General features: G+C 46.5%; 1 protein-coding gene across 1 annotated transcript in view; it reads right to left on the bottom strand.

Moving 5' to 3' along the window:
* The window catches only part of DNAH7 (dynein axonemal heavy chain 7), a 197,201-nt gene that overhangs the window by 49,662 nt on the left and 130,628 nt on the right, over nt 1–16,911 (bottom strand). Inside the window, exons 45-48 of the mRNA XM_060177540.1 lie at nt 13,093–13,273; nt 8,198–8,383; nt 6,243–6,406; nt 4,791–4,945 (exon numbers count right to left, since the gene is read on the bottom strand). Coding sequence (XP_060033523.1) covers nt 4,791–4,945; nt 6,243–6,406; nt 8,198–8,383; nt 13,093–13,273 — 686 coding nt within the window. The remainder of the gene's footprint in view (nt 1–4,790; nt 4,946–6,242; nt 6,407–8,197; nt 8,384–13,092; nt 13,274–16,911) is intronic.

Below are 16,911 nucleotides of genomic sequence, written 5' to 3'. Positions count from 1 at the left end.
CTTGATCTACTTGGAATTTACTTTTCTATTTGGTGAAATATACTAGTTCAGTTTCATTCTTCTGCATGTTTTAACCCATTGTTTCCAACACCATTTGTTGAAGAGACTCTGCTTTCCCCATTTAATAGTCTGGGCACGTTTGACAAAGATTAGATGTCCATATGTGTGGGGCCTCATTTCTGGGCTCTCAATTCTATTCCACTGGTCATTGTGTCTATTCATGTTCCAGTACCAAGCAGTGTTAATGACAATGGCCCTATAATACAGTTTGAGATCTGGGAGTGTGATGCATCCAGTTCTGTTGTTTCTTCTCAGTATAGTTTTGGCAATTCTAGGTTTTTTCTGGTTCCAGATAAACATTTATAGCATTTGTTCTATTCTCCTAAAAAATGTGCTTAGGATCTTGATGGGGATAGCATTAAATTTGTAGATGGCTCTGGGTAGTACATTCATTTTAATGATGTTAAATCTTCCAACCCATGAACATGGAATACCCTTCCACTTCTTTGTGTCTTTTTCAATTTCCTTGAGTAGTGACTCATAATTTTCAGTATACAAGTCTTTCACTTCTTTGGTTAGATTTACTCCTAGATATTTTATTGTTTTTGTTGCTATAATAGTAAAAGGAATTGATTTCTGGATTTCAACTTGTTCTAACTTACTGTTTGCATGGAGGAATGCCACTGAATTTTGAATGTTAATTTTGGAGCCTGACACCTTACTGTATTGCCTGATGATTTCCAAAAGCTTCTTGCTGGATTCCTTAGGTTTTTCCGTGTATACTATCATGTCATCTGCAAATAGGGAGAGTTTGACTTCTTCTCTTCCAATCTGTATGCCTTTAATTCCTTGCTCTTGCCTGATTGCTATGGCAAGGACTTCCAACACTATGTTGAATAGTAATGGTGATAGTGGGCAGCCCTGTCTAGTACCTGATCTGAGGGGAAATGCTTCCAGTTTTTCACCATTGAGTATGATGTTGGCTGTAGGTTTGCTATATATAGACTCCCCTATCTTTAGGAATTTTCCATCTGTTCTCATTTTTTGTAGCGTTTTGATCATGAACGTATGTTGGATTTTGTCAAAGGCTTTCTCTGCATGTATTAATATGACCATGTGGGTTTTGGTCTTGCTTTTGTTGATGTGGTGGATCACGTTGATTGATTTACGTATATTAAACCAACCTTGCATGCCTGGGATAAACCCCACTTGGTCATGATGAACAATCTTTTTGATATACTGCTGTATCCGGTTGGCTAGAATTTTGTTTAGTATTTTCGCATCTGTGTTCATCAGAGATATCGGTCTGTATGTAGTTTTCCTTTTTGGTTGTGTCCCTGTCTGCTTTTGGTATCAGAGTGATGTTGGCTTCATAGAAGCTGGCAGGGAGTATTCCTGTGTCTTCAATCTTCTGGAAGACTTTTAAAAGTAGAGGTATTAACTCTTCCTCGAAGGTTTTGTAGAATTCATTTGTAAAAACATCTGGTCCAGGACTTTTATTTTGGGGAAGGTTTTTGATAACTGTTTCAACTTCATTAGTTTTGATGGGCCTGTTCATGTTATCTACTTCCTCTACTTAACTATGGAAGTTGGTAGGTATCTAGGAAATCGTCCATTTCTTCCAGGTTCTCTAGCTTGGTGGCATATAGTTGTTCATAGAAGTCGCATGATATGTTGAATTTTTGCAGTGTCTGTTGTGATATCTCCTCTTTCATTTACTATCCCATTTATTTGGGTCTTCTCCATTTTTTGTTTTGTGAGTCTGGCTAAAGGTTTGTCGATTTTGTTCACTCTTTCAAAGAACCAACATTTACTTTCGTTGATCTTTTGTATGGTTTTCTTATTCTCAATGTTATTTATTTCTGCCCTAACTTTAGTGATTTCTGTCCTTCTGGTTGCTTTAGGATTCCTTTGTTGTTCTTCTTCTAGGTCTTTAAAATGTGCAATCAGGCTGTTTATTTGTGCCTTTTCTTGTTTCCTAATGTGTGCTTGTATAGCTATGAACTTCCCTCTTAGGACTGCTTTAGCTGTGTCCCAAATATTTTTGAGAGCTTGTGTCTTTATTTTCATTGAACTCTCGAAACATTTTGATTTCTTCCTTGATTTCCTCTTTGACCCAGAAGTTGTTAAGAAGTGTACTGCTGAGCTTCCACATTTTGGGACTGTTACTAGTCTTTTGTTGATTGTTAAGTGTTAGTTTAATTCCACTGTGGTCTGAGAAGATGCTTGGGATGATTTCAATGCTCTTGAATTGGCTGATGCTGTCTTTGTGGCCTAACATATGGTCTCTCCTTGAAAATGACCAATGTGGACTTGAGGAGAATGTGTATTCCAGTGTCTTGGGATGAATGGCTCTGAAAATGTCCAATAGTTCTAGTTTATCTCATTTAGCTCCCACATTTCTTTATTGATTTTCTGCCTGGATGATCTGTCAAGTTGAGAGAGTGGGGTGTTGAAGTCCCCTACTATGACTGTCTTGCTGTTAATATATTGCTGTAGCTCTTTCAGTAGATGTTTGATGGAGAAGGGAAGGCCAGCCAGGGTCTGGTCTTAGCACACCTCTTTCCTACAGGTAGATGCCATCTTGGTCAAGCCATGTTAACTGACAGTCTAGACCACCTCCTTACTCGTTAACAAAACCAAGTACTGTGACTAAAAATGTCCTTCTCACGTTATATGGTCACAGTATAGGTGTAGAGACAAAATTTCAGAAGGGTCATGAAATCAGTCCAGTAACAGAGCAGTGGATTCTGTTCCAAAGTCAGCACTTCTGAGCACACAGCAGCACAGAGGTCTTGAAAAGTTCAGTGATATATGTCCACCTTTCCACCAGGGTTCTCACTGGAGTTCAGTGCCTGCATGGTTCCTGGTGACCATTATTTTTCCTTTTTTTTTTTTTTTCTTCCAATAGAGGTGACAAGAAGAATGAGGATAACAAATATATGAAAAAGTGCTCAAGTCTCTGATTGTCAGAGGAATGCAAATGAAGACAACACTGAAGATACCACTTCACTCCTGTGAGAATGTCACACATCAGAAAAGGTAACAGCAGCAAATGCTGGAGAGGGTGTGGGGTCAACGGAACCCTCCTGCACTGCTGGTGGGAATGTCAACTGGTCCAACCTCTGTGGAGAACAGTCTGGAGAACTCTCAGAAGGCTAGAAATGGACCTGCCCTATGACCCTGCAATTCCTCTCCTAGGGATATATCCTGAGGAACTCAACACACCCATCCAAAAAGATCTGTGTACACATATGTTCTTGGCAGCACAATCTGTAATAGCCAAAACCTGGAAGCAACCCAGGTGCCCAACAACAGATGAGTGATTAAACAAGTTATGGTCTAGATGTACAATGGAATACTACTCAGCTATCAAAAATGATGGATTCACCTTCTTCACCTCATCTTGGATGGAGCTTGAAGGAATCATGTGAAGTGAGATATGTCAGAAACAGAAGGAGGAAGATGGGATGACTCCACTCATGGACTGAAGTTGAGAAATAAAGAACGGAAGGGAAACACACAGCAGAACTTGGACCGGAGTTGGTGTCCTGCACCAAAGTCAAGGACTCTGGGTCGGGGGGAGGGTCCAGCCCTGGAACATGGCGGTGGAGGAGGACCTAGTGGGGGCTGAATTGTTATTTGGAAAACTGAGAAATGAAACATATGTACAAACAATTGTATTTTATTGTCAACTGTAAACCATTAATCCTCCAATGAAGAAATAATAAAAAGAGAGAGAACTGGAGAGAGAAGGGTAGCACTGCTCCCCACTCGTGACCTTGCCCCTGCAGCTGGGAACTGGCACAGGTCCCCGGCTATGCGCACACTTGCTCCCCCAGGAGAGCGGCCACCTGGCCCAGCCCACTTGCTGTTTGCACGGCAGCCGTTCAGATACATGGTCTGATTCTGTCCAACAAGCAAGATGTTCCAAGGCAGAGGCCATGCTGACAGCCCCTTCATAGCTGCAGTGACTAGGAAGGAAGGAAATACTCCTTATATATTTCTTTGTGTCCAAGGACATCTATCTACAACTTGGTAGTTTGACTTAGACTTTTGTCATTTTAAGCTTTCCCAAAGCAAACCTAAAATTGTGTTTAACATTTTATAAGAGTAACCCATTAGTAATATGCAGATTAAAGTGTCTGCAAGATCTCTTGATATATTTATTACAGTTTTTGCATGTAGTATTAATAGCCCTAATAGCAATTAGGATTTACTGATTTGACTTGGGGTAAATACAGTTTCATAATAATTACATGAATTTAGTAAATGATCAAAATTTGATAGCTATGAGGGGTTTAAAATGTGATTAAAAACCCCAATTTACTCAAATTATAATAATTTTGCTTGTTGCTTTGGAAAATGTGACATGTACTAAGACCTTTCTTGCCTTTCTTGCCAAACCGTTGTTCTGTTTCTAACCTCCGCAATTTAAATGGCAGATAATAGTCACCTAACACCTGTGTCCTTTTCCTGTCACTTGTGTCAGATAAGTTAGGAGAAGGAAAAAAAAAAGATAATTGGGCTAGTGTTGTGTTAAAATACTTTTGGCATATCAGTTGGTCCTTTTAATCGCAGAAGTGAAATTACGATTCATACTAAGGACTGACAAACAACAGGCAGAAATTAAAGCAGGCAGGTCACAGGGAACGTTACGAATGAATCTTAAGATAAAGAAAACATCTGCGCCTTGTAGCACCACAGCCTCCAAAGTCCCCATCTCATCGGCTACTAACAAGCACTGAGAAGCATGAACAAAGTCATCACTGACACAAGGGTCTACGTACCTGGAGTGCCAAACTGGATGCAGTTTTCCAGAGTCCTGACATAGTCTGGATCGTTCAGTTTGATTAAGTGAAGACTATTGGCCTTCTCCAAGTTCTTGATCCATTTATTGGCTTGGCCTTGGGGGTCGATCATCAGAGGCCACCTTCTCGCATTCCTGGAAAGGAACAGGAGGCCAGTGTTGAGGCGGCTCCCATGCCACTACCTCCACGAGTCAGCAGTGAGTAACAGTCTGGTAAATAAGCAAGCAGACAGACAGACAGACAGACAGACAGACAGACAAGGGACAGGCCTGAAGAGAAGGTGGGCGTCGAGCAGGAGGACATGCTGGACTCAGCGGCTTTGCAGTGTGGACTTGAATTCGGACCCTGATCCCAGCTTGCCAGCCTCCCAGCCCAGGGCCTCGTACAGACGTGCTGCTTGTGAGGGGAGGCAGACTGGCCCTAGTCCATCTCAGGACGCCACCTGCATGTGTGGGCGCAGGCCTCCAGAACAAGACACCATAGGCCGCTCCAAGAATAGCAATTTAACTGTCCACAGTCCTGGAGACTGAGGTTCAAGACCAAAGCGCCCAGAGCCTGGCGGCTCCAGAGGTCTCTCCCTCGGCCTGCACAGCACAGCCCTCTGGCAGCAGGTTAGTGTGGCCTGGGCACACAGCCCTGTGGCCCTGCCCTTCCTCAGGACACTGGTCCTACTGGATCAAGACTCATTCATCCTTAGCGCTTTCTTTTTATCAGAATCACTTCCTAACAAACCTATTTCCAAATCCACTGGGAGTTATACCTTCAACATGTTAATTTGAGTAAGAAGCCATTGTATTCGATACATTTAGGGAAAAATGAAACCAAAAGTAATGAAGTTTCTTAGATGGTGCCGGGCCGAAAGCAGCATGGTTCTGCAGAGACTCTCATGCCTGAGGCTTCGAAGTCCCACGTTAAATCCCCTGCACCTCCATCAGCCTCCCAGTCCGTCCGTCCGTGTGGAGCCTGTCTGCTGATGGTGGCCAGCAGTCAGGGTCTTGAGAGTCCTGATCAGCCTGCGCCCAGAAACTCTGTCTCATTTGAGCTGGTCCCACATCTGATAAGGACAGGCACAGACTTCCTGATAAGGAAGCCCCCAGCCTAGCATCAGCAACAGCCGGGAGCCGCCACTTTCCACGTGCGGCTCGCTGTGACAGGACCCTGTGCTTTACGGGCACAAGGGCTCCTGGCTTCACTTCAGATGCTGTTCACTCTATGCACTAGAAACATTCATTAAGTGCTCGCACGAGCCCTGTGGCATTTTATTACAGTCTCCAATACACGACTGATCCACTATTACTAGAAGCAAGTCCTTCCCATTTAATTGAGCTAGCTAATTTTAAATAAGCCCTTTTCCTTCACCACCAGTCATGGCTGTTAAAAGCACACAAATAAATCTGCGCATCAGAGGCTGTGAGGAAACCTTCTCCTTACATGATGATGATCGCGTTATCAATGGAGAAGGAGTCGGAAGGCAGCCCGGCTATGTTCCAGGTCCGGATAGTCACCGCCTCTCCCAGGGTGCCCATAAGGGAGTAGTCGTCAGAGCAGGGGATGTCTCTCTCTTTGCACAGAGCTGTCCACTCCTTGGTCTGGTTCTTCGGGGCACATGGACAAAGACAGGAAGGAGACCACAGGTTACCAACTGAGCTCTTGGCCAAAACTGAGTCACACGTGTGTGTTGGGTGAACAAAGCGTTTTCTCAATGTCATCTCAAGAGAGATGTCTATTTATTAGGCTTTTATTTTGCAGATAAACTTGAAGTACAGAAGGCCTACTATGTACTCGAGTGAACATTAATTCACCCAAAGTCAAGCTAAAATGTGCATAGATTGCTTAACTGTGAAAGAGTGAATTTAGGGGGAAAAAAGCACCATTTTTATTCTGCAGGTTCACACTGTGAGGCTGTTGAGACCAGCACGCTATTCTAAAACATCTTTCTTGAATTAAAAACTAACAGGCCGGGAGGTGACGGCTGGTTGAGCGCACATGTTACAGTGCACAAGGACCCAGGTTCCAGCCCCCCGGTCACCACCTGCAGGGGGAAAGCTTTGCGAGTGGAGAAGCAGGGCTGTAGGTGTCTCTCTCCTTCTCTCTCACCCCCTTCCTCTCAATTTCTGTCTGTCTCTATCCAATAAATAAAAATAATAAGGATAGCAAAGAATTAAAAACACATAGACCTAAGTATTACTTGTTTCTGGCTCTCACGTGGTCCAGGAGAAGCCAGGGTGGGGCGTTAGGTGGGTGAGGCCGGGCGCCCAGGGGAGTCTGGGGCAGCGCCTGTGGGGCTCCATTTGCTAGGAGGCACAGGGACCAGATATGCCCCTGGCTGCACTCACTGAGCCGGAGCCAAAGTCCGGCCTGAGGCTGCAGATGGGTGAGTAGAGCAGATGGAGGGTTCAGAAACAGAGGGACACTACTGGGGGGGGGGGTTCTGGGCTGCGTGAGAGGACGGTGCAGCGATGCTGAGGGCCAGCCAGCAATCCTGGGGCATGGGACGGTGAGGGGCAGCAGACAGTGTGAGGCAGGGACCACCACACGCGGATCCCCTTTAAGGGGACACGCTGCTCCCAGCCAGGAGCAAGTGGCTTGGGGAAGGGGAGGGCATCTGCTTCTGCTCCTTGCACTAGGATTCCACGGCTCTCCGCTCCCTCTAGCCTCCATCCACCGCATCTCCTCAGGCCTCTCCTGCTTAGACAGGGTTTCCCCAGGGTTGTATTCTGGTTCCGTTTTCCTGAGGAGAGTTGACAAGCCTGCTGGGCCTTACTGAGGAAGGGCCTGAAAAGTGGAGGAAGGAGCCGGAGAGGAACCAGGGCCAGGAGCCGAAGGCAGAGAGAGGAAGGGTCCCCAAGGGGGTGAGGATCTGGGAGCCGGGTGTTCGCTCCCTGACGGAAGCAGTCCCTTACCAGCTTGGTCATCATGTCTCCCCTTTGAAACGGCTACTGAGACTCCGGGGGGTGACAGGACAGAACAGCAAATTAAACAAACACACGCATCCTTAGTCAGTTTTGTCTGTGACCTGTAATTTTATCACTAGGGTAGGTACACTCTTGTATGACATTTCTTCTTTGAAATTTCTTCTTCTTATATTTTTTATTTGTAGAAACAGCCAGAATTCAAGAGGGAAGGGTGAGACAGAGAGGGAGAGAGACAGAGAGACACCTGCAGCCCTACTGCACCACTTGCAAAGTTTTCCCTCCAGGAGGGGCCTGGAGGCTGGAACCTGGGTCCTTGCGACACCGTAATGTGAGCACTTAACCAGGTGTACTGCCACTCGGCCCCACTGATAAACGTTTTTTAAAAATAAGAAACTCTGCTCATGTTCAGCAGTCTTGTAAATCACTGCTTCTCTCCCGCCATGACAAGAAGCAGGAGGGGAGGCCCCTTACCTGTCGGTAGTTGGACGTGAAGGCGCCCAGGTAGGCGATGACCCCTGAGGAGATGAGGATGTCGCCCGTCAGGTTGAAGTGCAGCTGGCCCAGCTCCAGGGCAGTCTGGCTCCACCGCGTTTTCTCTCCCCCAAGGCCTCCGATCAGCTGCTCAGCCCGCTCCAGCTTCTTGCTGCACAGGTCAACCTTAAAAGCAAAAGGTTTTCATCAACACCCCAAGGAGATGGGACCAACAGCTCTGCAGACCTTCACAGGTGAACCACTGTTTTAATTAGTTTGTACTTGGATTTAAAAAAAAAAAAAAAAATATATATATATATATGTATATATATATATATATTTATGGCTAGAGACAGCCAGGAATCAAGAGGAAGGAGATGGAGAGGGAGAGAGACAGAGAGACACCTGCAGCCCTGCTTCACCACTCGCAAAGCTCTCCCCTTGCAGGTAGGGACCGGGGGCTTGAACCGGGTCCACGTGCACTGTAACATGTGTGCTCAACCAGGTGCGCCACCACCCGGCCTCAGGTTTTTTAACCTACCTAAAAGAGAAATGGTGAGATATGCAACTATGAAGACTGTGAAACCCAAGATGTCTAAGAATCTGTTTCCGTGACACAGCGCACACTGTACCACAGTTTACGAAGCCTGTGACGGGTCTGTGATGAGATCAAAGGCCAGGTCCAGGAAGTTCCTTTCAGCACAAAGAGCTCAGATTCTAGTTGCTTCCCTCAGCTTTAAAAACTCAGACACATTATATTTTAAATATTCTAAGACTGTTTCCCCCTCAATTAACTTATGGCTGATTTAATGATGATTTTAAAGGTTATGTTTGAAAGTTTTAATAATTTATGCTTACGTACAAAGCATAATTTTATGAGTTGTTAAATTATGTCAACCTATTCAGACGCTTGCAATTAACCTTAAGTCAAGGCATCAATCAGCAGCAAGAGCCTACCCTGTGCACAAGACTGTCAACCAATTTTGATTACCTGTAATTAAGCTAAGTGATTTTTTCAAGGGTAATTATGAAAGTGGCAAACTTGAGAAAAAGCCATTTAAACCCAGTCTACAGCAATACTCCAGCAGAACATCAGTTTAGTTTTGATGTTAAGTAACTTAATGTCATTATTCTTGGGCATAGACAAGATTGAATAGAGGTTACCTTAAGGTTCAAAACAGAGCAATGTATATGAAAAGAGAAAGGAAATCATTGACAAAAGAGACATCTGACTTATTTTAAATTCAGAACGTGGCCTATCTATTTTTTGTAAAGTGATTGGTACTTATCTTAGGTAGATAGATATGTTTATGGTAAACCACAGTGTGAACATGCATATATCATTTATGGTTAGAATGGCAAACGGCATGTTCTCTGTAGTTTGCCACAACAGAAAGAGGGTGACACAACGAGGTCTCGGCTTCCATCCCCAACCCCACATGTACCGGCGCTGAGGGGAGCTCTGGTCTCTCTCTAAATACGAAATGCACAGAAATCCCTAGGCAGCTGGGTGGGGAACACACAGGCTCATCAGCAAAGATGCAGGTTCAATCCCCCAGTCCCCACCCGCAGGAACAAAGCCCTGTGAGCAGTGAAGCCATCCTCCAGATGTGACTGTCTCTCTCCCTCTCTATCTCCCCTTCCCCTCTCCATTTCTCTCTGTCCTATTAAATAAAAAAATACATAAACTTATAAAAATGAATAAATAGTTTTAGATTAAAAGACATTAAATTCTATATTAATTTATCTACAGATAGGTCTAAAAAAAGATAAAAGCTCGGTAAGATTACAGATACATCCTTACTTGAAACATCTTCTCTTTTGATTTTCAGTCTTTTTTGTATGTTGTGTCTTTCTGGTTTGTTACCTCTGGGCCTCAATGCCTGCATAGTGACTCCACTGTTCCCAGTGGCCTTTTACACACACACACACACACACACACACACACACACACGCTTTCTTTTTTGACAGAAATGAGGAGAGAGGAGGTGAGGAGGAGGGAAAGAGAGACACTCCGGTACTGCTCCACAGCTTGTGAGACATGCCCTGTAGGTGGGCACCAGGGCACACCGCCCGTCTTTCTGGAGAGCGTGGGCACCAGGGCACACCGCCCGTCTTTCTGGAGAGCGTGGGCACCAGGGCACACCGCCCGTCTTTCTGGAGAGCGTGGGCACCAGGGCACACCGCCCGTCTTTCTGGAGAGCGTGGGCACCAGGGCACACCGCCCGTCTTTCTGGAGAGCGTGGGCACCAGGGCACACCGCCCGTCTTTCTGGAGAGCGTGGGCACCAGGGCACACCGCCCGTCTTTCTGGAGAGCGTGGGCACCAGGGCACACCGCCCGTCTTTCTGGAGAGCGTGGGCACCAGGGCACACCGCCCGTCTTTCTGGAGAGCGTGGGCACCAGGGCACACCTCCCGTCTTTCTGGAGAGCGTGGGCACCAGGGCACACCGCCCGTCTTTCTGGAGAGTGTGGGCACCAGGGCACACCGCCCGTCTTTCTGGAGAGCGTGGGCACCAGGGCACACCGCCCGTCTTTCTGGAGAGCGTGGGCACCAGGGCACACCGCCCATCTTTCTGGAGAGTGTGGGCACCAGGGCACACCGCCCGTCTTTCTGGAGAGCGTTTCCATTTGGTTTTCAACAGTGCTTACAGGAAGCTGAGTCGAGTCCTTCGTTACAATGAAGGTGTCGCTAGAAACCAGAGAACACGCTGAAGGTCTTTCCTCCAGAGCTGAAGTTTAGCACACCCACAGATCCGTTCACCTCAGACTCCCGTGACTGCCGACATCTCACTGAGAAACAAACATGGCTTCCAAGCAGGCGGCGAAGCTGGCGACTGTCTAGAGTGAGCAAGCCCAAACCCACCCGGCAGTCAGGCCACGGCAGCTGACCTTAGGTGGCCATGACCACTGGAGGCCCAGTCTCCAAAGTGCTGCTTGACGACAAACTGGGGACGTGGGCGGCTGTCCACGAGTGCGCCAGGAAAGCTGCCCAGGGGACACTGCAAACATCCTTGTTTGTAATAACCGAGAATCTGCCCACTGCACTCACCATCACGACGCCTGTCTGTCGGAACGCCCAGGGTTGCGTTTATCTGGAGGGCTTATTTCTGTTTGTGTTGGACTTTTATGAGTTATTTCATGCTGATCTACAATAGTGTGAGACCAGAGGGTACAGTTTCACACTGCACCCCTCACCAAATTTCTGCGACCCTCGCCCCACAGGGGGGCCAGGCGGTGGCTTACCTGGTTGAGCACACACATTACAGTGGACAAGGACCCAGGTTCCGGCCCCCAGCCCCCACCTGCAGGCAGAAAACTTTGCCAGTGGTGAAGCAGGGCTGCAGGTCTCTCTGTCTCTCTCCTCTATCTCCCCCTTCCCTCTTGATTTCTGGCTGTCTCTATCCAATAATAAATAAACAAAAATACTAAAAAGAAAAGAAAAAAATTGTTGAAGGGGGCCGGGCAGTGGTGCACTGGGTTAAATGCACATAGCACCAAGCACAAGGACAGGTGCTGTGGGACTGTGTGGCAGCTTGGTGGAGCTTAGGGGAGCTCTCCCATCCCTGGTTGGAGGTCTGGAAAGACACCCCAGTGGTTAGCCTCTCTCCTTACAGAGATGAGCCAAGAGGGAAAAGTCTCCCAGACTCAGCTTCTCCTTGTCAGTCTCTCAAGCTCACAGAAAGCCCACAGGCCTCTCACACTTAGTTCCCCTGCTAGCAGCAGGCCACATGGCTGCCTGCTTGAGGGTTCACTCAAAGCTCACTATAAGTTTTGAAAAGTCCACATGTTCACTATAAGTTCACCTTGTGATCATATCGGAGAACACTCTCTAACATACACCCCTGCCAGTACCCGGCAGTGAGACCCCCACACCTATTTCCTTGTCTTTGATATCTGTGACTTACATCAAGCTTTGTCTCTCTGTTTCATCTCGCCCTACTGGTTTAGCCACTCTGTATTTCTTATTACCTTTGGATAATTAATGTGCCTGCATCATGGAGACTAATTGTTCTGGCCTTCTGGTATCACATCAATTCTTGTCATTCCTACTCCTCCCCACTATAGGGGCAAGCTGGCCTTTAAGAAACCTGTGATTTCTGACATATGTGAAAAATGTCCTTTGTTCTGTTTGCTATAAAGCCTTGTGTTTTACCCTAAATAAACAGAGGTTCATAGCAGGGTCTCTCCTGGTGCTTCCTTTCATTATACGTGGTCACCAGAGCCAGCAGCGGGAATTCAAGCACCTTACTTCCTGGTTGGAGCCCCTCCACGTGAGCACCAGCACAGTGAAAGGATCCCGGTTCAAGCCCCCGGCTCCCCACCTGCAGGGGAGTCGCTTCCCAGGCGGTGAAGCAGGTCTGCAGGTGTCTGTCTTTCTCTCCCCCTCTCTGTCTTCCCCTCCTCTCTCCATTTCTCTCTGTCCTATCTCAAAAATTGGGGGGGGGGGGGGGTTGGCTGCCAGCAGCAGTGGATTCACAGTGCAGGCACTGAGCCCCATTGGTAACCCTGGAGGCAAAATAAATAAATAAATAAATAACTACCATAGTTCTCACAAAGTCTGAGAGACTATTAGGGTTTTTGTTGTTGTTGTTTGTTTGTTTTTTGCACATTTTCAGCTCCTTTTACTCAAAACATTTTTTAATTTTTTATTTATAAAAAGGAAATAATGACAAAAACCATAGGATAAGAGAGATACAACTCCACACAACCCCCTGCCACCAGAATTCCACACCCTCCCTCCCCTGACAGCTCCTGCCCCTTACTCTCTTTAACCGCCATGTCCCACCAGCGAGCACAGCGCCTGCACACGCTCCACACCCTCCCCTGACAGCTCCTGCCCCTGACTCTCTTTAACCGCCATGTCCCACCAGCGAGCACGGCGCCTGCACACACCTGGTTTTCCAGGTCAGCCTTCTTCTGCTTGTTGAGCTCCAGCGTGTCCTGCAGCTTGGCCAGCTTGGCCTGCACCTCGTACAGGGCGGCCTGCTTCTTCCGGAGCCCGTCCATGGCTATTTTCAGCTCTCCTTCTGCTGCAGCGAGCTTCACCTTCTTGGGAGCGACGATTTTTGCCACTCTGCAGAGAGTCAAATCAGAAAATCAAACAAATACTAATGTCCTGGTTTAGTTTCTATTGCTAAATCTGCTTCCCTCATAACCTTCCAATAGTCCAAAATATAGCTTTGGACCAAACCTCTACAACTTCTATAATGTGAGATTTTTACCTAGAATAAAGTGAAAGAGAGACTCCAAAATTAAACCCACACATAGGTGGACACTCAGTACAGGACAAGGAACTGCACAGGGGGAGAAATAGAAACCTTTTCAGCAAGTGGCGTTGGGAAAACTGGACATTCATGTGAAAAAAAAAAGAAAACATAACAGAGCATCACCTAGTACCCATACACAGAAGCTACTCGTAACAGAGCATCACCTAGCACCCATACACAGAAGCTACTCCTAACAGAGCATCACCTAGCACCCATACACAGAAGCTACTCCTAACAGAGCATCACCTAGCACCCATACACAGAAGCTACTCCTAACAGAGCACCACCTAGCACCCATACACAGAAGCTACTCCTAACAGAGCATCACCTAGTACCCATACACAGAAGCTACTCCTAACAGAGCATCACCTAGTACCCATACACAGAAGCTACTCCTAACAGTGCATCACCTAGTACCCATACACAGAAGCTACTCCTAACAGAGCATCACCTAGTACCCATACACAGAAGCTACTCCTAACAGAGCATCACCTAGTACCCATACACAGAAGCTACTCCTAACAGAGCATCACCTAGTACCCATACACAGAAGCTACTCCTAACAGAGCATCACCTAGTACCCATACACAGAAGCTACTCCTAACAGAGCATCACCTAGTACCCATACACAGAAGCTACTCCTAACAGAGCATCACCTAGTACCCATACACAGAAGCTACTCCTAACAGAGCATCACCTAGTACCCATACACAGAAGCTACTCCTAACAGAGCATCACCTAGTACCCATACACAGAAGCTACTCCTAACAGAGCATCACCTAGTACCCATACACAGAAGCTACTCCTAACAGAGCATCACCTAGTACCCATACACAGAAGCTACTCCTAATAGAGCATCACATAGTACCCATACACAGAAGCTACTCCTAACAGAGCACCACCTAGCACCCATACACAGAAGCTACTCCTAACAGTGCACCACCTAGTACCCATACACAGAAGCTACTCCTAACAGAGCATCACCTAGTACCCATACACAGAAGCTACTCCTAACAGAACATCACCTAGTACCCATACACAGAAGCTACTCCTAATAGAGCATCACCTAGTACCCATACACAGAAGCTACTCCTAACAGAGCATCACCTAGTACCCATACACAGAAGCTACTCCTAACAGAGCATCACCTAGTACCCATACACAGAAGCTACTCCTAACAGAGCATCACCTAGTACCCATACACAGAAGCTACTCCTAACAGAGCATCACCTAGTACCCATACACAGAAGCTACTCCTAACAGAGCATCACCTAGCACCCATACACAGAAGCTACTCCTAACAGAGCATCACCTAGTACCCATACACAGAAGCTACTCCTAACAGAGCATCACCTAGTACCCATACACAGAAGCTACTCCTAACAGAGCATCACCTAGTACCCATACACAGAAGCTACTCCTAACAGAGCATCACCTAGTACCCATACACAGAAGCTACTCCTAACAGAGCATCACCTAGTACCCATACACAGAAGCTACTCATAATAGAGCATCACCTAGTACCCATACACAGAAGCTACTCCTAACAGAGCACCACCTAGCACCCATACACAGAAGCTACTCCTAACAGAGCACCACCTAGCACCCATACACAGAAGCTACTCCTAACAGAGCATCACCTAGCACCCATACACAGAAGCTACTCCTAACAGAGCATCACCTAGTACCCATACACAGAAGCTACTCCTAACAGAGCATCACCTAGTACCCATACACAGAAGCTACTCCTAACAGAGCATCACCTAGTACCCATACACAGAAGCTACTCCTAACAGAGCATCACTTAGTACCCATACACAGAAGCTACTCCTAACAGAGCATCACCTAGTACCCATACACAGAAGCTACTCCTAACAGAGCACCACCTAGCACCCATACACAGAAGCTACTCCTAACAGTGCATCACCTAGTACCCATACACAGAAGCTACTCCTAACAGAGCATCACCTAGTACCCATACACAGAAGCTACTCCTAACAGTGCATCACCTAGTACCCATACACAGAAGCTACTCCTAACAGAGCATCACCTAGTACTCATACACAGAAGCTACTCCTAACAGTGCATCACCTAGTACCCATACACAGAAGCTACTCCTAACAGAGCATCACCTAGTACCCATACACAGAAGCTACTCCTAACAGTGCATCACCTAGTACCCATACACAGAAGCTACTCCTAACAGAGCATCACCTAGTACTCATACACAGAAGCTACTCCTAACAGAGCATCACCTAGTACCCATACACAGAAGCTACTCCTAACAGTGCATCACCTAGTACCCATACACAGAAGCTACTCCTAATAGAGCATCACCTAGTACCCATACACAGAAGCTACTCCTAACAGTGCATCACCTAGTACCCATACACAGAAGCTACTCCTAACAGAGCATCACCTAGTACCCATACACAGAAGCTACTCCTAACAGAGCATCACCTAGTACCCATACACAGAAGCTAATCCTAATAGAGCATCACCTAGTACCCATACACAGAAGCTACTCCTAACAGTGCATCACCTAGTACCCATACACAGAAGCTATTCCTAACAGAGCATCACCTAGTACCCATACACAGAAGCTACTCCTAATAGAGCATCACCTAGTACCCATACACAGAAGCTACTCCTAACAGAGCATCACCTAGTACCCATACACAGAAGCTACTCCTAACAGTGCATCACCTAGTACCCATACACAGAAGCTACTCCTAACAGTGCATCACCTAGTACCCATACACAGAAGCTACTCCTAAGAGAGCATCACTTAGTACCCATACACAGAAGCTACTCCTAACAGAGCATCACCTAGTACCCATACACAGAAGCTACTCCTAAGAGAGCATCACTTAGTACCCATACACAGAAGCTACTCCTAACAGAGCATCACCTAGTACCCATACACAGAAGCTACTCCTAAGAGAGCATCACTTAGTACCCATACACAGAAGCTACTCCTAACAGTGCATCACCTAGTACCCATACACAGAAGCTACTCCTAACAGAGCATCACCTAGTACCCATACACAGAAGCTACTCCTAACAGAGCATCACCTAGTACCCATACACAGAAGCTACTCCTAACAGAGCACCACCTAGCACCCATACACAGAAGCTACTCCTAACAGAGCACCACCTAGCACCCATACACAGAAGCTACTCCTAATAGAGCATCACCTAGTACCCATACACAGAAGCTACTCCTAACAGAGCATCACCTAGTACCCATACACAGAAGCTACTCCTAACAGAGCATCACCTAGTACCCATACACAGAAGCTACTCCTAACAGAGCATCACCTAGTACCCATACACAGAAGCTACTCCTAATAGAGCATCACCTAGTACCCATACACAGAAGCTACTCCTAACAGAGCATCACCTAGTACCCATACACAGAAGCTACTCCTAACAGTGCATCACC

This window comes from Erinaceus europaeus, chromosome 18 (genome assembly GCF_950295315.1).
Source record: "Erinaceus europaeus chromosome 18, mEriEur2.1, whole genome shotgun sequence".
Classification (NCBI taxonomy): domain Eukaryota; kingdom Metazoa; phylum Chordata; class Mammalia; order Eulipotyphla; family Erinaceidae; genus Erinaceus; species Erinaceus europaeus.
Note: the sequence above shows the minus strand (reverse complement) of the source record. Positions and strands in the feature narration are given on the sequence as shown.